This window comes from Oryctolagus cuniculus, chromosome 3 (assembly GCF_051225735.1).
Source record: "Oryctolagus cuniculus isolate XC-2025 breed Fujian yellow rabbit chromosome 3, ASM5122573v1, whole genome shotgun sequence".
In the NCBI taxonomy this organism is placed as follows: Eukaryota; Metazoa; Chordata; class Mammalia; order Lagomorpha; family Leporidae; genus Oryctolagus; species Oryctolagus cuniculus.
In genome coordinates this window covers 53436585-53460351 of record NC_142869.1, presented here as the reverse complement: position 1 = coordinate 53460351, position 23767 = coordinate 53436585, and the positions used below count along the sequence as shown (strand labels likewise).

The 23767-nt window shown below is 38.3% G+C and overlaps 1 protein-coding gene across 1 annotated transcript in view; it reads right to left on the bottom strand.

Moving 5' to 3' along the window:
* Positions 1 to 23767, bottom strand: part of ZSWIM2 (zinc finger SWIM-type containing 2) — a 34604-nt gene that overhangs the window by 6802 nt on the left and 4035 nt on the right. Inside the window, exons 4-6 of the mRNA XM_089329027.1 lie at positions 18798 to 19008; positions 17546 to 17797; positions 826 to 910 (exon numbers count right to left, since the gene is read on the bottom strand). Coding sequence (XP_089185153.1) covers positions 826 to 910; positions 17546 to 17797; positions 18798 to 19008 — 548 coding nt within the window. The remainder of the gene's footprint in view (positions 1 to 825; positions 911 to 17545; positions 17798 to 18797; positions 19009 to 23767) is intronic.

The following is a 23767-nucleotide window of genomic DNA, read 5'->3' as shown; positions in this document are numbered from 1 at the left end:
TAAAATTAATAGGCTTCACATTAATAACATAATAATGTGAATACTCATAAATATAAGCATACTTATTTTTACCACATCGTAGAATTTACAAATTATGAGTGTGTCTCATGTGCTATTTTGCAGCCACTAAAATGACATCACTTTTCAAGATAATGTTAGTAATGATAATTATATAGGTTTTATGTTCTTATATAGTAACAAAGTAGTGTTATTATTTAGCATCAGGAGATTTTTTTTAAAGCTTTATTTATTTATTTGAAAGGCAGAGGCAGAAACAGAGAGAGGGAGGTCTTTCATCCGCTCGTTGACTCCCCAAATGGCTGCAACAGCCCAAGCTGGGCCAATGCGAAGCCAGGAGCCAGGAGCTTCTTCCAGGTCTCCCACACAGGTGCAGGGGCCCAAGGGCTTGGGCCATCCTCTACTGCTTTCTCAGGCCATAGCAGAGAGCTAGATTGGAAGTGCTATTCCACAGTGCTGGCCCCGGGAGTTACATTTTAAATGTTCTGTTCACATGATTTCAGTAAAATTCCATGTTTCATTATTGTTAGTATAAGATACTTATGATAAGCCAATTTGCAATGTTAGAGTTTTTAAAACTAATTTTTAAATTGGATGGCTATAATTCTTTTTAAAGTGTTTGTTACTGTGATGGATTTTGTAAATTACCAGTGTACATGCTGGTTGTTTTGTGCATCCCTATAAAACAAGCTTTTCCTAAAAATATTAAGTTTCTATTAAAAAATAATCAGTTCCATTCCAGAGTGTTATCTATTCTTCTTAGGTTTGCACATAGTTATTTTTACAACAGGACTAAGGATACTGTACCTCACGAAATGTAAAAGTATGAGAATGATGGCAACAGTTATCAAAACATTCCTGGCATAAGTGATATTCCACACATTTGGAACACCTAAAAATTTCAAACAACAAAGCATACAAGAACAAAAAATCCAATTATTATCATAGTTTTGGTTGAAAATTTCTGACCAAACTTTTCAGAGAACTATGAAAACATGGCAAAGTTCTTTTTCTTTTTCTTTTTTGACAGGCAGAGTGGACAGTGAGAGAGATAGACAGAGAGAAAGGTCTTCCTTTTCTGTTGGTTCACCCCCACAATGGCCGCTGCAGCTGGTGCTTCTCCTGGTCTCCCATGCGGGTGCAGGGCCCAAGGACCTGGGCCATCCTCCACTGCACTCCCCGGGCCACAGCACAGAGCTGGCCTGGAAGAGGGGTAACCGGCACAGAATCCGGTGCCTCGACCGTGACTAGAAACCTGTGTGCCTGCAATGTGCATTAGTTTCAGATTGCTGCAGTAAAAAATTATAGTAAACTAATCAGCTTAAACAATACCAATTTATTATTTTATAGTTCTGGTGGGTGGAAGTCTGACATGACTGTAAGGGGCTAAAATCAAGGTGTTGGGGGGCTGTATTACTTTGTGAAGGCTCTAGGTGAGAATCCACTGCCCCCCCTTTCCCATCATCTAAATTTGTCAACTTGTAGCCCCTTCCTCCATCTTCTAAGAAAGCAGTGTAGTGCATCTCTGCCTTTCTTCACATATTTTTCTCGATTGTTTGCTTTACTCTTCCTCTTTTAAGAATCCTTGTAACTACCCAGGGCTTATTGAGATAGTCTAAGATAACCTCTTTATCTATAGAAACTTCAGTTCATCTGCAACTTTAATTTCCTTATGACAAGTAACCTAACAAGTAATTTAGCAAGTAACCTAACAAGTAACCTAAGTTCTGGGTAAAATGATGTGGACGTGTTTGAGAGGCCATTAATTTGCCTACCATATGCTCCCTCTAAATGCCTTTCCAGACTATCTTAGCTTTCATTTTTAATCTAAACTCTTATAGGATTTAAAGACTATTAGATATTGGTATTTGATTATCCAGTGTTTCTTTCCAATAATTACACTTAGTAACACATTTTTTGACAATTTTTATTGTAATATAAAGGGAATGGATTTCATGATGTTGACAGATAAAATTCTAAAAATATAATAATCTTTGTTTTCCTCCTTCCTTTCTCTCTAAGTTTTGAGATAACATTTAAAAAATATTCATTTATTTATTTGAAATTCAGAGTTACAGACAGAAAGGGAAAGACAGAGAGAAAGGTCTTCCATATGTTGGTTCTCTCCCCAAATAGCTTCAGTAGTCAGGGCTAGGTCAGGCCAAAGCCAAGAACTTCATCTGGGTATTCCACAGGGTCAGGGGCCCAAGTACTTATAATACTTGTGCTTTGCCAGGTTTATTAGCAAGGAGCTGGATCATAAGTGGAGCAGTCAGGACATAAACTGGCACCCATATGGAATGCTAGTGATGCAGGCAGTGGCTTAACCCACTAAGCTACAATGTTGGCCCAAGATAACATTTTTTATTTTTATTATAATCAAAGGCTTAATGTTCCACTAAATAGTACAACAAGTAAAAAATAAAAGACCATAGTTCAGTAGGCATGTAGGTAAAGGTTCTGAACAATCAAATGATATACAGTAAATTTTAAAATAACCACAGATCATTACATCTATAGTAGTATATCATTCTTAACAATTAGTTTGAAAAAGATATAAAACAAAATTTGATAAAACTGTATTTTTAGCAATATTGGTACACAGATATATTTTTATTTTTTAATATTAATTTTTAATTTTAATTTTAAAAATTAGTCCTCACATATAAGGGAGAAAATGTGGTATTTCTCTTTCAGTGTCAGGCTTATTTCATTCAATATGATGTCTTTCAGTTCAGCCATTTTGATGCAAATACAGAATTTCATTCTTTTTATAGCTGAATAATATTATTCTGTATGTGTATGTGTATGTGTATCACGTTCTCTTTATGCACTCATCTGATGATGGACCCCTTGGTTGATTCCATATTTTGGCATTGGGAACAGTGCTCCTATAAACATGGTGGTGCAGCTATCTCTTTGATACAGTGTGTTCATGTCCTTCTGGTACATATTCACTAGTGGGATTGCTGGATCACATGGCAAATCTATTTCCAGGAATAAAAAATCTCCATAGGGTTTTCCACAGTGGCTGTACTAATTTACAATCCCACCAACAGTTTGTAAGGGTTCCTCTTTCTCTACTTCCTCACCAGAATTTGTTACTCTCTGTCTTTTGGATAAAAGGCATTCTGCGGGGGTGAGGTTATAGTTTTGATTTTCATTTCTCTGATGCACTGTGATGGTGAGCATTTTTTTTCATTTATTTATTGGTTATTTGTTTTTCTTCTTTTGAGAACTGTCTACTCAGTTCTTTGCACATTTCTGAAATTGACTGGTGGTTTTTTGTTTTTAGAGTTGCTGATATTCTCTGGACATTAATCCTTCATCAGAGAGGTAGTTTGCAGATTTTTTCCCCATCACTTTTGCTGTCTCTTCATTCTTTTGATTGTTTCCTTTACTATTTAGAAGCTTCTGAGCTTGATTTAATACCATTTACCTAGTTTTCTTTTTGTTTCTTGTGCTTTGGGGGTCTTATCCAAGAAGTCATCACCTACATCAATGTCTTGAAATGTTTCCCCTAAATTTTCTTCCAGCGGCTTCATATTCTTAAGTCTTAACTTTAGGTCTTTGACCCTTCTTGAATTGATTTTTGTTTATGGTAAGAGGTAAGGATCTAATTTTTTTCTTTTTCATATATACATCCAGTTTTGCCTGCATCATTTATGGAAGGGATTATCCTTTCTCCAATATATGGGCTGGGCACTTCTGGCAAAAATTAGCTGAATATATATATATATATATTATATATATATATTCTATTGATCTATGTGTCCATTTTTATCCCAATAATGTGTTTTAATTTCTATAAATTTTTGTAGCAGTCAGATGTTGTAATACTTCCAGGTTGATTTCTTTTTTTTCTCATTAAATTTTGTTTTAATGGGTCTCAAAATTCTGTGACAAATTTTTGTACAAGTTGTTTCTGTTAAGAAGCACTGATCTTAAAAACTAATTCACTTAAAACTGATGGATTTCTTCTGCTCAAGATTGCTTTGGCTATTTTCTCTTTTGTCATTCCTTATGAATTTTAGCACTATATTTTCTAATTATGTAATGAATGTGTTTGATTTTTTGCTAGGAATTTCATTGAATCTATAGGTTGCTTTAGGTAGTATAGACATTTTAATGATATTAATTCTTCCAATCCATTATCAAAGAAGTCTTTCCATTTTTTGTATGTCATTGATTATTTATTTCATCGATATTTTATAATATTTATTGCAGAGATATTTTATCTTGGATAGATTTATCCCTAAGGTTCGACTTATTTGTGGAGATCGAATAATTATATTACCTTCCATCTTTTCCCCGACAGAAAGTAAAAAGCAAATATATAAAGAGTCTAAATAAAAGCTGCTAATCAATTTTACAAAGCACTTTATTTTTCACAAAACTCAACCTTAAGTTTATATCATTTATAAACATTTTGGCACAGCAAGGGATTATAGTTTACTTAGAACAGAATTCACCAAATAAATAATATTTGCAGGAGCAGTAATATAAATGTATTTTCTTTTTCAAGTTATCAAAGATTCAAATTTAAATTATTTTATAAGAAATCTGGGAAAATATGTCCTTCAGACATCTTAGAAGCAAATGATAATTTTTTTAAACTTTTATTTAGTAAATGTAATTTTACAAAGTACAGTTTATGGATTTTTTTTTTTTTTTTTTTTTAGCAGAGAGCTGGACTGGAAGAGGAGCAACGGGGACTAGAACTAAGCCTATTAGGATGCCTGGTGCCACAGGCGGACGATTAACCAAGTGAGCCATGGGCGGCCCAGTAAGAAATATTTTCTTATTTTTTTATTTTTATTTATTTATTTATTTATTTTTAACTTTTATTTAATGAATATAAATTTCCAAAGTACAGCTTATGGATTACAATGGCTTCCCCCCCATAACGTCCCTCCCACCCGCAACCCTCCCCTTTCCCACTCCCTCTCCCCTTCCATTCACACCAAGATTCATTTTCGATTCTCTTTATATACAGAAGATCAGTTTAGCATACATTAAGTAAAGATTTCAACAGTTTGCTCCCACACAGAAACATAAAGTGAAAAATAATAGATGATTTTTTAAATGATGATGAAATCAGATCAGACCTATTGTCATGTTTAATCCCAGTGAGAGTCAAGTTGGGAATTGATAATTTCTTTCTTTCTTTCTTTTTTTTTTTTTTTTTTTTTTTTTTACAGAAGATCAGTTTAGTATACATTAAGTAAAGATTTCAACAGTTTGCACCCCCTTAGAAACACAAAGTGAAATATACTGCTTGAGTACTTGTTATAGCATTAAATCTCAATGTACAGCACATTAAGGACAGAGATCCTACATGAGGAGTAAGTGCACAGTGATTCCTGTTGTTGACTTTACAAATTGACACTCCTGTTTATGGCATCAGTAATCTCCCTATGCACCAGTCATGAGTTTCCAAGGCTATGGAAGCCTTTTGAGTTCACCGACTCTTATCTTGTTTGGACAAGGTCATAATCAAAGTGGAGGTTCTCTCCTCCCTTCAGAGAAAGGTACCTCCTTCTTTGAAGACCTGTTCTTTCCACTGGGATCTCACTCACAGAGATCTTTCATTTAGGTCTTTTTTTTTTCTTTTGCCAGAGTGTCTTGGCTTTCCATGCCTGAAATACTCTCATGGGCATTTCAGCCAGATCCGAATGCCTTTAGGGCTGATTCTGAGGCCAGAGTGCTGTTTAGGACATCTGCCATTCTATGAGTCTGCTGAGTATCTCGCTTCCCATGTTGGATCACTCTCCCCTTTATTTATTCTATCGGTTAGTGTTAGCAGGTACTAGACTTGTTTATGTGTTCCCTTTGACTCTTAGTCCTTTCATTATGATCAATTGTGAACTGAAATTGATCACTTGGACTAGTGAGATGGCATTGGTACATGCCACCTTGATGGGATTGAATTGGAGTCCCCTGGTATGTTTCTAACTCTACCATTTGGGGAAAGTCAGCTTGAGCATGTCCCAAATTGTACATCTCTTCCCTCTCTTATTCCCACTCTTATGTTTAACAGGGATCACATTTCAGTTAATTTTCAACACTTAAGAATAACTGTGTATTAATTACAGAATTAAACCAGTCATATTAAGTAGAACAGACAACAAAAACTACTAGGAGGGATAATGTATTAAGTTGTTCATTAACAGTCAGGGGTATGCTGATCAAGTCACCGTTTCCCATAGTGTCCATTTCACTTCAGGAGGTTTCCTTTTTGGTGTTCAGTCAGTTGTCACCGATCAGGGAGAACATATGGTATTTGTCCCTTTGGGACTGGCTTACTTCACTCAGCATGATGTGTTCCAGATTCCTCCATTTTGTTGCAAATGACTGGATTTCATTGTTTCTTACTGCGGTATAGTATTCTAAAGAATACATATCCCATAATTTCTTTATCCAGTCTACCATTGATGGGCATTTAGGTTGGTTCCATGTCTTGGCTATTGTGAATTGTGCTGCGACAAACATTAGGATGCAGACCGCTTTTTTGTTTGCCAATTTAAATTCCTTTGGGTAAATCCCAAGGAGTGGGATGGCTGGGTCGAACGCTAGGGTTATATTCAGGTTTCTGAGGACTCTCCGGACTGACTTCCATAGTGGCTTGACCAGTTTGCATTCCCACCAACAGTGGGTTAGTGTCCCTTTTTCCCCACACCCTCTCCAGCATCTGTTGTTGGTAGATTTCTGTGTGTGAGCCATTCTAACCGGGGTGAGGTGAAACCTCATTGTGGTTTTGATTTGCATTTCCCTGATTGCTAGTGATCTTGAACATTTTTTCATGTGTCTGTTGGCCATTTGGATTTCCTCTTTTGAACAATGTCTATTGAGGTCCTTGGCCCATCTCTTAAGTGGGTTGTTTATTTTGTTGTTGTGGAGTTTCTTGATCTCTTTGTAGATTCTGGTTATTAACCCTTTATCTGTAGCATAGTTTGCAAATATATTTTCCCATTCTGACGGTTGTCTCTTCACTTTCCTGACTGTTTCTTTTGCAGTACAGAAACTTCTCAATTTGATGCAATCCCAATAGTTGATTTTGGCTTTGACTGCCTGTGCCTCCCGGGTCTTTTCCAGAAACTCTTTGCCTGTGCAAATATCTTGAAGGGTTTCTCCAATGTTCTCTAATAACTTGATGGTATCAGGTCGTACATTTAGGTCTTTAATCCATGTTGAGTGAATTTTTGTGTAAGGTGAAAGGTAGGGATCTTGCTTCATGCTTCTGCACGTGGAAATCCAGTTTTCCCAGCACCATTTATTGAATAGACTGTCCTTGCTCCAGGAATTGGTTGTAGATCCTTGATCAAATATGAGTTGGCTGTAGATGTTTGGGTTGATTTCTGGTGTTTCAATTCTGTTCCATTGGTCTATCCATCTGTTTCTGTACCAGTACCATGCTGTTTTGATTACAACTGCCCTGTAGTATGTCCTGAAATCTGGTATTGTGATGCCTCCAGCTTTGTTTTTGTTGTACAAGATTGCCTTAGCTATTCGAGGTCTCTTGTGCCTCCATATGAATTTCAGCATCATTTTTTCTAGATCTGAGAAGAAGGTCTTTGGTATCTTGATTGGAATTGCATTGAATGTATAATTTGCTTTTGGGAGAATGCACTTTTTGATGATGTTGATTCTTCCAATCCATGAGCATGGAAGATTTTTCCGTTTTTTGGTATCCTCTTCTATTTCTTTCTTTAAGATTTTGTAATTCTCATTGTAGAGATCTTTAACATCCTTGGTTAAGTTTATTCCAAGGTATTTGATTGTTTTTGTAGCTATTGTGAATGGGATTGATCCTAGCAGTTCTTTCTCAGTCATGGCATTGCTTGTGTATACAAAGGCTGTTGATTTTTGTGCATTGATTTTATATCCTGCCACTTTGCCAAACTCCTCTATGAGTTCCAATAGTCTCTTAGTAGAGTTCTTTGGATCCTCTAAGTAAAGAATCATATCGTCTGCAAAGAGGGATAGTTTGACTTCTTCCTTCTCAATTTGTATTCCTTTAATTTCTTTTTCTTGTCTGATGGCTCTGGCTAAAACTTCCAGAACTATGTTAAATAGCAGTGGTGAGAGTGGGCATCCCTTTCTGGTGCCAGATCTCAGTGGAAATGCTTCCAACTTTTCCCCATTCAATAGGATGCTGGCTGTGGGTTTTTTATAATTTGCTTTGATTATATTGAAGAATGTTCCTTCTATACCCAATTTGCTTAGAGTTTTCATCATGAAAGGGTGTTGAATTTTATCGAATGCTTTCTCTGCATCTATTGAGATAATCATATGATTTTTCTTCTGTAGTCTGTTAATGTGGTGAATCACATTGATTGATTTGCGAATGTTGAACCATCCCTGCATACCAGGGATGAATCCCACTTGGTCTGGGTGGATGATTTTCCTGATGTGTTGTTGTATTCTATTGGCCAGAATTTTATTGAGGATTTTTGCGTCTATGTTCATCAGGGATATTGGTCTATAATTTTCTTTCAGTGTTGCATCTTTCTCTGCCTTTGGGATTAATGTGATGCTGGCTTCATAGAAAGAATTTGGGAGGATTCCCTCTTTTTCGATTGTTCTGAATAGTTTGAGAAGAAATGGGATTAGTTCTTCTTTAAATGTCTGGTAGAATTCAGCGGTGAATCCATCTGGTCCTGGGCTTTTCTTTGTTGGGAGGGCCTTTATGACTGTTTCAATTTCTGTTTCCGTTATGGGTCTGTTTAGGTTTTCTATGTCTTCATGGTTCAATTTTGGTAGATTGCATGTGTCCAGGAATCTATCCATTTCTGATAGGTTTTCCTGTTTGCTGGCATACAGGTCCTTGTAGTAATTTCTGATGATTCTTTTTATTTCTGTGGTGTCTGTTGTTACGTTTCCTTTTTCATCTCTGATTTTATTGATTTGTGTCCTTTCTCTTCTTTTTTAGTTAGTTGGGCCAATGGGGTGTCAATTTTGTTTATTTTTTCAAAAAACCAGCTCCTCGCTTGGCTGATTTTTTTGTAATTTTTTTTTGGATTCAATCCTGTTAATTTCTTCTCTGTTTTTAATTATTTCTCTTCTCCTACTAGATTTGGGTTTGGTTTGCTGCAGTTTTTCTAGGTCCTTGAGATGCACTGAAAGCTCATTTATTTGGTACCTTTCCAATTTCTTGATGTATGCACCTATTGCTATAAACTTGCCTCTCAATACTGCTTTTGCTGTATCCCATAAGTTTTGATATGTTGTGCTGTTGTCTTCATTTACTTCCAGAAAGTTTTTGATTTCTCTTTTGATTTCTTGAATGACCCAGTGTTCATTCAGGAGCATGTTGTTCAGTCTCCATGTGTTTGCATACTTTCTGGGGTTTCCTGAGTTGCTAATTTCCTGCTTCATTCTGCTGTGGTCTGAGAAGTTGCATGGTATGATTCTAATTCTTTTAAATTTGCTGAGACTTGCTTTATGGCCTAGTATGTGATCAATCCTAGAGAAGGTTCCATGCACTGCTGAGAAGAATGCAAAGTCTGTAGATGTAGGATTGAAAGTTCTGTAGATATCTGTTAGATCCATTTGGGCAATAGTATCGATTAAATCTGCTGTTTCCTTGTTGATCTTCTGTCCGGATGATCTGTCTATTTCTGAGAGTGGAGTAGTCAATTCCCCCAGTACTATTGTATTGGAATCTAAATCTCCCTTTAAGTCCCTTAACATATCTTTTAAATAGACCCGTGCCCTGTAATTAGGTGCATATACATTTATAATAGTTACATCTTCCTGTTGAATTGAACCCTTAATCATTATATAGTGCCCCTCGTTGTCTCTCTTAACAGTTTTTGTATTAAAGTTTATTTTGTCTGATATTAATATGGCTACACTTGCTTTTTTTTTGGTTTCTGTTGGCATGGAATATCTTTTTCCAACCTTTCACTTTCAGTCTGCATGTATCTTTGTTAGAGAGATGTGTTTCTTGTAGGCAACAAATAGTTGGATTTTATTCCTTGAGCCAATCAGCCAATCAGCGTCTTTTAACTGGAGAGTTATGTCCATTAACGTTTAATGTGACTATTGATACGTAGTGACTTTGCCCTGACATTTTCCCGGAGATATTTTCTAGTATATGCTTTGAGCTTCCCATGCTCTTTTACTGGTAGGTTTTCTTCCTTTACCTTCTTTCATATTGATGGCCGTGTTTCTGTGTTTCTGAGTGTAGCACATCTTTAAGTATCTTTTGCAGGGCCGGACGAGTGGCCGCAAAGTCTTTCAATTTCTGTTTGCTATGAAAGGTCTTTATTTCACCTTCATTCACAAATGAGAGCTTAGCAGGATATAATATTCTGGGTTGGCAATTTTTCTCTCTTAGCACCTGTGCTATGTCTCGCCATTCCCTCCTAGCCTGTCGTGTTTCTGATGAGAAGTCTGCTGTGAGTCTAATTGGAGATCCTCTGAGAGTAATCTGACGTTTCTCTCTTGCACATTTTAGGATCTTTTCTTTATGTTTCACTGTGGTGAGTTTGATTACAACTTGTCGTTGATAACGATCTCTTTTGGTCATGTTTACTAGGGGTTCTATGAGCTTGTTTCTCTGTCCTTCTCCAAACCCGGAAAGTTCTCTGCTAGTATCTCACTAAAAATGCCTTCTAATCCTTTCTCTCTGTCCATGCCTTCAGGAACTCCTAGAACTCAAATGTTGGTTTTTTTTAATAGTATCCTGTAGATTCCCAACAATATTTTTTAGATTTCTAATTTCCTCTTCTTTTCTTTGGTTTGACTGTATGTTTTCCTGTGCTCTATCTTCTAAGTCCGATATTCTCTCTTCTGCTTCACCCATTCTGTTTTTAAGGCTCTCTAATGTGTTTGTCATTTGATCTATTGAGCTCTTCATTTCATTTTGATTTCTCTTCACTATCACACTTTCCTGTTCTACTAGTTTCTGCATTTCATTTTGATTCTTCCTTAAAATTTCATTTTCACGAGAGAGATTTTCAATCTTGTCCAATAAGGATTTCTGTAGTTCAAGGATTTGCTTTTGTAAACTTCTAAATGTTCTTATCATAAATTTTTTGAAATCCGTATCTTGCATTTCTTCTATCTCATCATCTTCATCATTTGGCTTGGGGTGTTTTGTTTATTTGGAGGCATCATAGTGTCATCATTGATCTTGTTCCCTCGATTTCTGTGTTTATTGCTTGGCATAGTTAATTCTTCTTTCGTCACTGTGCGTTTTTATTTATTTATTTATTTATTTTTATTTTATACTATGTGTTAAGTGGACTGCCTGCTGTTGGAGGAACCTTGGAGACTTGAGATGGGTGTGGCCTGAGAGCTCTGCTTGGTTTTTCCAGGTTACGGGTGTGCAAAGGTGACACCCTCAGGTTATGCGTGGCAAATCTCTCTCTTTTTATTTATTTATTTATTTATTTATTTTATTTTATTTTATTTTATTTATTTATTCAGGAGGTAAGTAATACCGCACCACACGGCTGTGCAGAATTGATGGTATTTAGCTTCCGATCTCTGGCTTCTACCCAAAGAGTCTGTGCAGGCTCTGTTTCTCCTCTGGACTCCCACTGGTTTGCCTAGGCTACTGAATTGTAGCGACTCAGTTCCTTAGCTCTCCCCTGTTGTTATGTAAATCCAGAGTGGGGCCTGCTCTTTGTGTCTTGCTCGCCTTTGCAAGGTTGGCGGAGAGAGAAACTCGTCTGTACCAGAACCCCCCGTCCTTTTTTCCTTCTCTCCTGTAGTCAGTATGGTGAACTTTCCCGCTCCCCTCTATATTCTGACCGCTGTTTCCCCGCCAATGTCTTGGGTTACTGAACTCACCTCCCCTTCCAGTGCCGATGTGTGGACTCGGAGCCCTGGGCGTCCCTGCTCTCCCCACTGGTGTTTGTGTGACATCCACTCCCCTTCCTGCACTGGCACGCAGACCCTGTGGCTCTCGCGGCTCAGCTTCCGTGCGGTGGGTGACCTTGCTCTCCCAGTAGGTCCTCCGAGTCACAGCCACTAGATCCGGAAGAGTTTCCTCTGCAATTTTTTCCTGATCCTTTTTCGGAGGCTACCGTAACTCCACTTTTATTAAACTAAATTTTCCCGGACTATCGGTGTGCACCCTCACTATTCCGCCATCTTGGCTCTGCCCCCAGTTTATGGATTAAAATGGCTTTCCCCGCCCCGTAACTTCCCTCCCACCTGCAACCCTCCCATTTCCCGCTCCCTCTGCCATTCCATTCACATCAAGATTTTCAATTATCTTTATATACAGAAGATCAATTTAGTATATATTAAGTAAAGATTTCATCAGTTTCCACCCACAGAGAACATAAAGTGTAAAATACTATTTGAGTACTAGTTATAGCATTAATTCACATTGTACAACATATTAAGGACAGAGATCCCACATGAGGAGTAAGTACACAGTGACTCCTGTTGTTGAATTAACAATTTGACACTGTTGCATCAGAAATCTCCCTAGGCTCTAGTCATGAATTTCCAAGGCTATGGAAGCCTCTTGAGTTCTCTGACTTTGATCTTATTTAGACAAGGTCATAGTCAAAGTGGAAGTTCTCTCCTCCCTTCAGAGAAAGGTACCTACTTCTTTGATGGCCCATTCTTTCCACTGGGATCTCACTGGCAGAGATCTTTCATTTAAGTTTTTTTTTTTTTTTTTTTTTTTTTTTTCCAGAGTGTCTTGGCTTTCCACACCTAAAATACTCTCATGGGCTCTTCAGCCAGATCTGACTGCCTTAAGGGCTGATTCTGAGGCCAGAGTGCTGTTTAGGACATCTGCCGTTCTATGAGTCTGCTGTGTATCCCACTTCCCATGTTGGATAGTTCCCTCCCTTTTTAATTCATTATTGCTATTTATACATACAAGGAAGATTCTTAATAAGATCAATGGTTTGGTCAGAGAAATAGTACAATTTATTCAACATACCAACATATGTTAGACTATAAATTATTAAGAATCTCTGATTCTATTTTAACATAAATCTGAAATTTTTTGAATTGATTTTTTTAAAAGATGAAGTAGCTATTTGTGAAACTCTAATGAAGTAGGTACTGAGATATTGTCTAGTTTATCTTGTCTCCTATTCAATCTATTCCTAATTATTGGAAATAGTTTTTCAGGCTGATATTTGAAGTGTCATTTTCTGAGGGAATGAGAGGATGATAGAGTCAAAAGTGTTGCAAATGGATTTTTTGACTTGTAAATATAATTAATAGCCGTATCCATAAGGAGAAGAGATAAGAAGAGACAACATTATTAAAGTACAATGTAAAGCACTGGGAAAAACAGTGGAGAATGTATTTTCAGAGGGGTAACAGGATGAATAATCTGTAAGGATAGAAAGCAACAGAAAGATTAGGGTGACTATAATTCACAATAATCAATACTTTATTTTCTGAGAAAATAAAGAAGAGCTCCAAGTCTCCAATCATAAATTAATGACAAATGGGGGGAAATGTTGCACTGTAGCTCATAAATATATACAATTATTACTCATTGAAAAATGGTTCAATATTTTAAAGACTGAATTAAATAAAAATAATATATGATTGTAAGGAGTGAGAATTTTATACTTTGGCCCTTGAATGCCCTTGTCTGCTACACTTGTTCCTTCCAACAAGTGTACAAGGCCAATCTTTCACATCTGACTTTAGCCCTTACCTGTTACTATTGAACTCTCTAGAGAACATTTGTATTGCCCTCCAAATGGCTGCTAATACTTAAGATCAAGTCCTTCTTCATTTTAGAACCTTCTTTATCTAACATTCCTGCCATTAGTTGAATACTTCTTGTGAAATGCAAATAAACATTCTATATTTTTTCCTGAGGTTGGGATGCTCCTTTAGAGCCTTTTCTGGCCAATCATTTTCCAAGAGACTTTTTTTTTTTGTTAACAATTAATTTTCTTCATAGTGACACATATAGGAAACAGAGGACAAAATTCAAATAAGGTATCATTTGCTTTGTGGGATGATAAAATAGTTTCATGGTTTTATGACAGAATTTTAAAAATCCATATATAATTTAACTTGGGTTCATCAAAATATAATTCCAGGAACAATGAAAGTATAATGAAGCATTTAAGAGAAAATTTTAACAAAGATGGAAATAAGATACTTACATTTTAATTTAGCACTAACTTAAAATTTTAATTAAGAAAACACACTTTTGGGGCCGGCACTGTGGTGCAGTGGGTGAAAGCCCTGGCCTGAGGCACTGGCAACCCATATGGGCACCAGATCTAGTCTTGGCTGCTTCACTTCCCATCCAACTCTCTGCTGTGGCCTGGGATGGCAGTGGAGGATGGCCCAAGGCCCCTGCACCTATGTGGGAGACCCGGAGGAGGCTCCTGGCTCCTGGCTTCGGTTGAGCACAGCTCTGGCCATTGCGGCCATCTAGAGAGTGAACCAGCAGATGGAAGAGCTCTCTGTCTCTACCTCTGTCTATAACTCTGACTTTCAAATAAATAAAATAAAAAAAAAGAAGAAGAAAAGAAAACACACTTTCACAGGTATAGCAATTAATTGTTGTTTTATTGTGGGAAATTTGGGGGTTTACTCACAAAAGTAGTGAAAATTGCTCTAATGGGTATCTTGTTTTTGTTGTTAATGTAGAGGTACAAGATAAGGAAACAAAACGGACTCACTGAAACTTGTAATAGGGGAAATTGGATGCGATAATTTAATTTAGTCAATTTCCTCTGGCTCAGTCTGCAACTTTTTGGCAAAGATCTCATTGGTGGTTCCAAGAAAGTGACGGGGTAAGAAATCCATAGAGTTTTGAGCTTTGAAACTCATCTACACTTAAGCAATAAAAGCCTGTGTCCAGAGCTTTTAGGAAGGAGAGCTACCTCAAACTCAACATATACTGGAACAAAGAGCCAATTCTGTGGGTAGCAACTCGGACTAGACTAAGTTACTGGAATTAAGACTTATTCTATGCATCTGCTCTCCCACAATATGGCACTGAGAAGGGAGAAACAGCTTCTACACAGCTGCCTCCAGTTCAACCAATAAACTGTAGGACCTACTCCTGATTGGAGGAGAGCAGCGTACTCGGTGTGTGAGTAGCAGAGTTGGGATTTGTGGAAGAGGACTATAAAGGAGGAGAGATACAACATGCACCAGGAACATCTAAGAGGAACATCTATCTGAAGGAACACCTGTGCAGCCCCCGAGAGAGCTGGCCGGTGGTGTGCCGCTGCCCTGCGGAAGTGGGGAAAAGTGGCTAGGGGGAACCGCCCTTCCACGGAGGTGGAAGGGTCGGTAGCCAACCTGGGAAGAACCAGCAGCAAACCCGGGGAGGGCCGAGCAGATGAAAGAACAGCACAGGGTCCTGTGTCGTTCCTCCACGAAGAGGGGGAGCGACATAATGGTGCCGTGACTCGGATAGGAAACTTAGGAGGGAAGAAACGGGAAGAAGTGGAAAATACCGGAGAGAGAGACTAGCAAAGAGCCTAGGGAAAAGCTGGACAGAAAAGGTGCCGGAAGAAGCTATCGAAAGCCTAGGCATAGACTTGGATATGGACTGTGGGAAAGAAGTTAGGATTTAAAGTGAAAGCAAAAAGAAACTTAGACTCAGATACGGACTGCAGGTTGAAAGTGAAAGTGAAACCTATAAGAAACTTAGACTTGGATACGGACTGTGGGGAGAGGCCAGGAGAAATGAGGGAGGAATATTGTTGGAAGAAAACTTAGGGAAACATAGTGGGTAGAGAAAAATGTTAGGGAAGATGAAGCCGCGAGTGCAGGCTGAGGCGGAGACGTAAGCCAGCTTGGAATTCTTCAAGTCAGCCCGGGGAGCAAAAGGCGAAAATCTGGAACCAGAGGCAGAGACGTGGGCCGCCAGGTTGGAATTCGCCAGGTTAGTCCGGGGAACTTGGACTGAATGCCAGTGGCAGAAACGTGAGCTACACTGTGTGATTCGCGGAAGCCACTGCATGCAGAGAGCACGGGGCGTGAATAGATAGGGAACGCGGGGCTGGTGCGAAGGCCGTGGTGCGGGCGCGAAGGCCGTGATGCAGGCGCGAAGGGCATGGAGACCGCGGAGCGTGCGAAGCCCAGCCGCGCAGAGCCGGGAGCCCGCCGCAGGGCGGGCGCCAGGAAGCCGCGCAGATGAGAGAAGCGCAGGCTGAAGCGGTGCAGAGCTGGGAACCCGCCGCGGGGCGAGGCGCCGAGAAGCAGCCTCGGGGCGGGCGCCGGGATGCCGCAGGGATAAGAGAAACAGAAGTTTAGAAGTAAAATGAGAGAAATAGGAATGCTGGAAGATAGAAGTAAAATGGGAGAAATAGGAATGCCCGGAGATAGAGAAATAGAGAAAAATAAGGCCTCCCCACAACATGGCAATGAGAGAGCTTGGATTCGGTCTGCCTTATTAGTAAGACGATAAGCACCTGTGGGCGGCTGCAGGTCACTGAAGACAGGCACGTTATCAACACCAATAAGTCTCCCCACAATACGGCAATGAGAAGGCTTGGATTTGGTTTGCCTGATTGATAGGGCTTGTAAGCACCTGCAAGCAGTTCTAGCAGAGTACAGCATGAGCTGCAGGGCACCGAATACAGGCACGCATCAGCGCCTAAAAACCTCCTCACAACATGGCGAAGAGAGGACCCGGATTCGGTTTGCCTGATTGATAGGGCTTGTAAGCACCTGTGGGCAACTCTAGCAAGCAGAGCAGAGTGTGTGCCACGGGGCACCAAAGACAGGCGCGTATCAACGCCAAAAAATAAAAAGAAAGGGGGATCTGTGGGGAGCAACTCGGACTAGACTAAGTTACTGGAATTAAGACTTATTCTATGCATCTGCTCTCCCACAATATGGCGTTGAGAAGGGAGAAACAGCTTCTACACAGCTGCCTCCAGTTCAACCAATAAACTGTAGGACCTGCTCCTGATTGGAGGAGAGCAGCGTACTCGGCGTGTGGGTAGCAGAGTTGGGATTGGTGGAAGAGGACTATAAAGGAGGAGAGATACAACATGCACCAGGAACATCTAAGAGGAACATCTATCTGAAGGAACACCTGTGCAGCCCCCGAGAGAGCCGGCCGGTGGTGTGCCGCTCCCCCGCGGAAGTGGGGAAAAGTGGCTAGGGGGAACCGCCCTTCCACAGAGGTGGAAGGGTCGGTAGCCAACCTGGGAAGAACCAGCAGCAAACCTGGGGAGGGCCGAGCAGATGAAAGAACAGCACAGGGTCCTGTGTCGTTCCTCCACAAAGAGGGGGAGCGACAAATTCTTTAGCGAAAGTGAAGACAGTAAAATGATTGGGGTTCTTGAGTTACTGGACTGAGTTAGATCACCACTCTAGAAATCCTACATAACCTGTTACATAATGCAAACATGGTACATGTGATCGGAGGAGGAAACCAGGCTAAAGGCCTGGTGTTGCAGGCCTCAGTATTTCCTAAACTAAAAAAAAATATATAAAGTAAAAGAATTTGTTTTATTTTATAAAACAAAAGCAGAAGACCCCCCCCTTTACAGACACCCTAGAAAACCCCCAAACAAGCATACATTCTTAGCATTGTACTGATAACACTTACTTGTAACAGTTCCCCTCAATTGGAAATTGTTTACAATTGTTACAGGGGATCCCAAGGTGTTTATCTAGTCGCTCTTTCTCAGATACAGTCACAAATTTGTTAGAGTTTTTGAATTCCTCCAAAATAAGTTTTAATGGTGCAAACCCTTTCCTGCACAGAGGACATTTCAACATGGAAGTATTTGATATCATGTCCTGATAATTAGCTAAGATCTTCATGCATTTTATATGAACACTATTGCCACAGCCAAACCTATCAGAAACAAAATTCAAGTTTATCATTTGTATATAAGTTGTATATGAATGCATTATAAATGGTATTATATATTCATATTTATATATATAATATAAAGTTTTTTGTGCTACCATCCTTACTCCCCATAAAATAGAAAGAAATGCACTACTGTATACACAATCTATCAATCCAATCTATCATCTTTAATCTAGTATATCAGAATTTCAAACATAAATTCTCTTCATTTCAATGAAATGGTAAAAGATTTTACATGATTAAAATGATTTCATTTGTAAGGTAAGAATGATAATAGTCCTAATTAACACAAAGGAAAATTATAATAATTACTTATTATTCTTTAAATAAATGCCTCACTGGAGAGCAGGGGTACCATCTTATGTTTCCAGAAGTTACCCAATACATATGTGTATTTATCTGCTGAAAATAATATTTGAGGCAGTGCCTAATAATTTTATAATGTGCAACAGAAATAGCCACATGAAAAGCTAAAACGTGGATGAAAAATTTGGCAAATTATTAGAAGAAAAAAGCTTTTAATAGCAAGAGGTTGCCTGAGTTTTCTAAGTCCAAATTTATACTGCCATGCAAAATAGTATGAATATGAGATTCTCAACAAAGATTTGTGCATAACTGAAATTTTAAACTGCTTAGGTTAGAGATAAAATTTTGAAACATTAAAATTAATTTTATAATTTCAAAGTAAATATTTACCATAGCACTTATTCATGTGAACAAAACAAAAACTTGAAAATTATCAGAGGAATAATTATGGAGTTAAAATTTTTATGTTTAAAATACATCTACAAATATTTAGAGTAAGAACAGAATGTCTTATAACATGTTAGGAAACAAAAGAACACAGATTAACCATAAATTGGCTGTAAGTAAAGCTTTCTTTTTCCTTCTTTATCAATATGTCTCATAATGTAATTAATAGCAAGCATGTTAAATTATAATGTTTCATAAATTTTTAGAATCCAAAGGGAAAATACATTACCTGCAAAAGGTGACAGGAAGCTTTTTCTCTAAAAATACCTCTTGACAAATAGAGCAGACATCCTCTGAATCAATTTCCTTCTGTTGAATGTATCCATCTTCTTCAACATGTGTATTTTCATCAATTGTTGTTGGTTGGGGAGTTTGAACTCGATGTACTCCCCTCAGCAAGTTATCTATGTCTCCTTCCACAAGACCTAACTGGAGAGCAGCTAACAAATCCAGAAGTATTACAATTTGATGGCAAAACTGGAGACACATAGGTGTAATAATTTATACTGAAATTTAGAATTTTCTTTCAAATATCAGAAAACTTGATTTGGTTAATGATTATACTGTCATTTTTTTACTTCTTTGTATTCTTTTCAGAACCAAAAGATCACAAGAGAGTAATCTGTAAAAAGAAAGGATAGATCTTTTTTTCCTTGTTAACTGAAAACAGTGCATTATAAGGGTTTTTGATGTGAGAATACCCATCCTTGGTGTCCTAATCCTTTTGTTTTGATCTGTTCATTTGTCTATAGCAAATATTTTATCAATTTATCAATGCACAAGAATATTAAAGATAGGGATACAATAAGGGGGAAAGAAGGTTATCTGAATAGTTAGTATAATTAATATTTTACTTGAACAAATGAATAAAAAATCGAAGAGCAAGTCTTAATTATGGCTATTTCTCAGTGTCAGTTTTATGTCCCCATAAAAGGGTCTTTCAGCAGCCACTATAGCCTTCATAGGTTGATTAGTATTTGTCAGGATAATCTATTAGGGATAGAATTGCCTTTACCCTTGGTATGTGCATTCTTTGAATTCTGGTTTTCTCCATCCTGCTACCTTGTAAGAAATTGTGTTCTAAGTGCCCATGTTTTGACTGGGAGAAACTTACTTATTCCCAGGGCCATCGCAGCCCCATGATCCCACCCCTTCCCCTTTCCTTCTCCTTAACACATATGGTTAAATGTTGGCTGTTCTCAGTCCTCTGGATTTTGTTCATTTTTTTATAATCTTTAGTGTATACAGTTTAAACACTTATTCAAAAGACAATAAAAATTTGTTTTCCTGGTAAGATTCTCAATTAAACACTACAAGTATTGATGATACCACAGTCAAATGGAACCTTTTTTTTTTTTTTAAAGATTCGTTTTATTTATTTGAAAGACAGAGTTACAGAGAGAGGCAGAGTCAGAGAGGAAGGTCTTCCATCCATTGGTTCACTCCCCAGATGGCCGCAATGGCTGGAGCTGCGCCAATCCGAAGCCAGGAGCCAAGAGCCTCCTCCAGGTCTCCCATGTGGATGTAGGGGCCCAGGGATTTGGGCCATCTTCTACTGCTATTCCAGGCCATAGCAGAGAGCTGGATTGGAAGAGGAGCAGCCGGGACTAGAACCGGTGCCCATAATGGGATGCCAGTGCTTCAGGTCAGGGCATTAACCCACTGTGCCACAGCGCCAGCCCCTAAATAGAACTTTTATTCCTGTGTGAGGTGGTGTGCCAGTTGGGCTGTGGAAGGATATCCTACTTTAACCATTTCTTTCAGGGAGAAGGAACATTTGTTATTGAGAGACAGGAATATCTGCTCTCTGAAAAAAAAAAAAAAGGAAGAGGTAAATAAAGTACAAAAGATTATGATTTGGTTAATAAGACTGTCTAAGGGGACCGGCGCTGTGGTGCAGTGGGTTAATGCCCTGGCCTGAAGCGCCAGCGTCCCACATGGGCGCTGGTTTGAGACCTGGCTGCTCCACTTCTGATCCAGCTCTCTGCTATGGCCTGGGAAAACAGCACAAAATGGCCTAATTCCTTGGGCCTCTGCAGTCATGTGGGAGACCCAGGAGAAGCTCCTGGCTCCTGGCTTCAGATTGGCACAGCTCCAGTTGTTGCGGCTAATTGGGGAGTGAACCATTGGATGGAAAACCTCTCCCTCTCTCTCTCCTTGTCTCTTCTCTTTCTGTGTAACTCTGACTTTTGAATAAATAAATAAGTTTTTTAAAAAAATAAGATTGCCTAAGGCATCAGAAACATTGAAGAACAAAATTTCATAATAGGAGCTTCCTTGAACACTCTTGTATGTGGTATAACATGAATTGGAAAATAAAAGGGAGAAGAACACTCCTGAAATGAATTTGAAAAAAAAACAAACAAATAAACAAACAAACAAAAACAAACCATGAGACTTACTAAGAATATCCTAAAAGGGAAAAGCAAGGAGCTAACCTTTCTTAAAAACTTGTGTTATATACATAGTAAATAAAATCTTATTTTAGTGGGAACTCACTATATAATAAAAAAGAAACAGGGGGCTGGTGTTGTGCATAGTGGGTAGAGCCCCCGCCTGCAGTGTCGGCATCCAATATGGACGCCACTTTGAGTCCTGGCTACTCTACTTCCTTTTCAGCTCTCTGCTATGGCCTAGGAAAGCACTGGAGGATGGCCCAAGTCCTTGGGCCCCTGCACCTTCTTGGGAAGACCTGGAGGAGGCTCCTGGCTTCAGATCTGTGCAGCTCCAGCTGTTGCAGTCAATTGGGAAGTGAACCAGCGGAAGGAAGACTTCTCTGTCTCTCTCTCTCTCTCTCTCTCTGTCTCTCTCTCTCAGTCTCTCCTTGTGTAACTCTGACTTTGAAATAAATAAATAAATCTTTCAAAATAAAAGGACTATGTAATGATTTTCACTGGGGTAAGTCAGTGGCAATATAGAGAAAATTAATTCAAACCAAATACCAACCTAAAAATTATAATAGTACAACCACACAAAGATGCTACAATGAAAAATAAAAATAATAGAAAATCCAGCAGGAAAAAAATATCATTAGAACATTTACAGGATTGAAACAATAGTTGTATACAGGAAAGGAAAAAAATAGGGCTTCTGTTCTTTCTTTCTTTTTTTTTTTTTTTTTTTTTTGAGAGAGAGAGAAAATTCCCATCCGTTAATTTACTCCCCAAATACCTATAAGGGCCAGAGGTGAGACAGGCTGAAGTCAAGAGTGGGGAACTCAATACGGGTCTCCCAGGTGAGTGTTAAAGATCCAATGATTTGAGCCATCACCTGCTGCCTCCCAGGGTCAGCATTACCAGAAAGTTAGAATCTGAAGCCAGAGCTGGGACTTGAACTCAGGCATTCTGATATGGGAAACAGGTGTTCTAACTAGTGTGTTCAACCCTGGGGCAAATGCCCGCCCTGGGCAGATTTAGCAATACAAAAGAGTTCAAATATACAAAAAAAAAAAAAAAATCATAAAGCCATAGAGAAAAAGGCTTACAATGAATTAGGAACACATTTACAGAGAGAGGAATTACTATAATTTTAAAAAAGAGTTCGCAGCTTAATATCAATAAACAGCCAACATATAACTCACGTGATGAAATAAAAATTGTGAGGCAATTAAAAATGTTCAATTTTATTAAAAGAAGATGACACAAAATAAAATAATGAAATAAAAAAGGTTTTGCTTGCCTTATATTTTCTTTGTATTTACAAAGTTATTTGAAAATATTTTATATCTTCTATATTTTCTTATTTAATGTACTAAGGATGAGTAGATTAACGTGAATCTTGCATCTGTTGTTCTTCCTGCTTTGTGTGACTTTGTCTTTTTCCCTACTTATAGAAATATTACTAACATCAAAATATTTCTATACATCTTTATTTGAGGACTTAACTATGTAATTAATACCTTTTTATATGCTTAAGTATTTTAAAACATGAATCCAGAAAAACAAAACTCAAAGATGATGCATTGCTGATATTATTGCAAACCAGTAAAAGTAATTTAAAGATTAATTTTGCAATTCATGGGGCCAGCGCCATGGCTCACTTGGTTAATTTGGCAATACATGTGGAAGCCACACATAAAAATATTAGAATTGCTCCAAACCAACTAATGAACTTTGGAAAGAAGGAACTGAAATGATGAAATGATTTCTGTGCAAAGAAAATCACAACTAGTTAGAAATAAATGTCTAAAAAAGGAAGAGTGATACATTAATTATGATATACCCTGCTCAGGTGGAGTATTTGCCATTGATGACTTCATTTAGAGAGAATATATATATATATATATATATAGTAAAATATGTATAAACGGAGAATTCCAACAGACTGTTAAAATCATAAGAGGAAAATAGGAAAAAACAGTGTACTATATATTTTTGATGGAAATTTACAAGATTTCCTTAAATGCAGTTTTTATTTTATCCATAAATACTTGATTAAAAAAGAAGAGATATTATTTACTAGTCATTGTATCTAGAAGAAATATTGGGTAATAAATCATCTAGGTTTGATTGGGCATAACTGGACAAAAAATGTTCAGTGTTCAAAAAGCTAATATTTCTCAAAGTTCCAACATAATCAATCATGTATATATAGTTCTAAAAAAAGAAGAGTTTAAGGTTTGTTATATGCAACATAGGAGTGAACTGATTGTGGATTCCTTTTAAAAAAGAATCTCTGGGCTGGCGCCGCAGCTCAATAGGCTAATTCTCCACCTAACAGCGCCGGCACACCGGGTTCTACTCCTGGTTGGGGTGCCGGATTCTGTCCCGGTTTCCCCTCTTCCAGGCCAGCTCTCTGCTGTGGCCCGGGAAGGCAGTGGAGGATGGCCCAAGTGCTTGGGCTCTGCACCCCATGGGAGACCAGGAGAAGCATCTGGCTCCTGCCTTCGGATAGGCGCGATGCGCTGGCTGCAGCGCGCCAGCCGCGGCGGCCATTGGAGGGGGAACCAAGGGCAAAAGGAAGACCTTTCTCTCTGTCTCTCTCACTGTCCACTCTGCCTGTCAAAAAAAAAAAAAAAAAAAAAAGAATCTCTGAATGATGTTCAAAAGACTCCTCTTCCATCACTGGTAAACATTCCTTCCACACTTATTTACATAATTTATATAATCTTAGTAAACAACTGTATATAGCTTTCTTTGAATTTTGTTAATATTCATAAATGTTCCATCTATCACTTACGTGATAAATTTAAAGGTCATC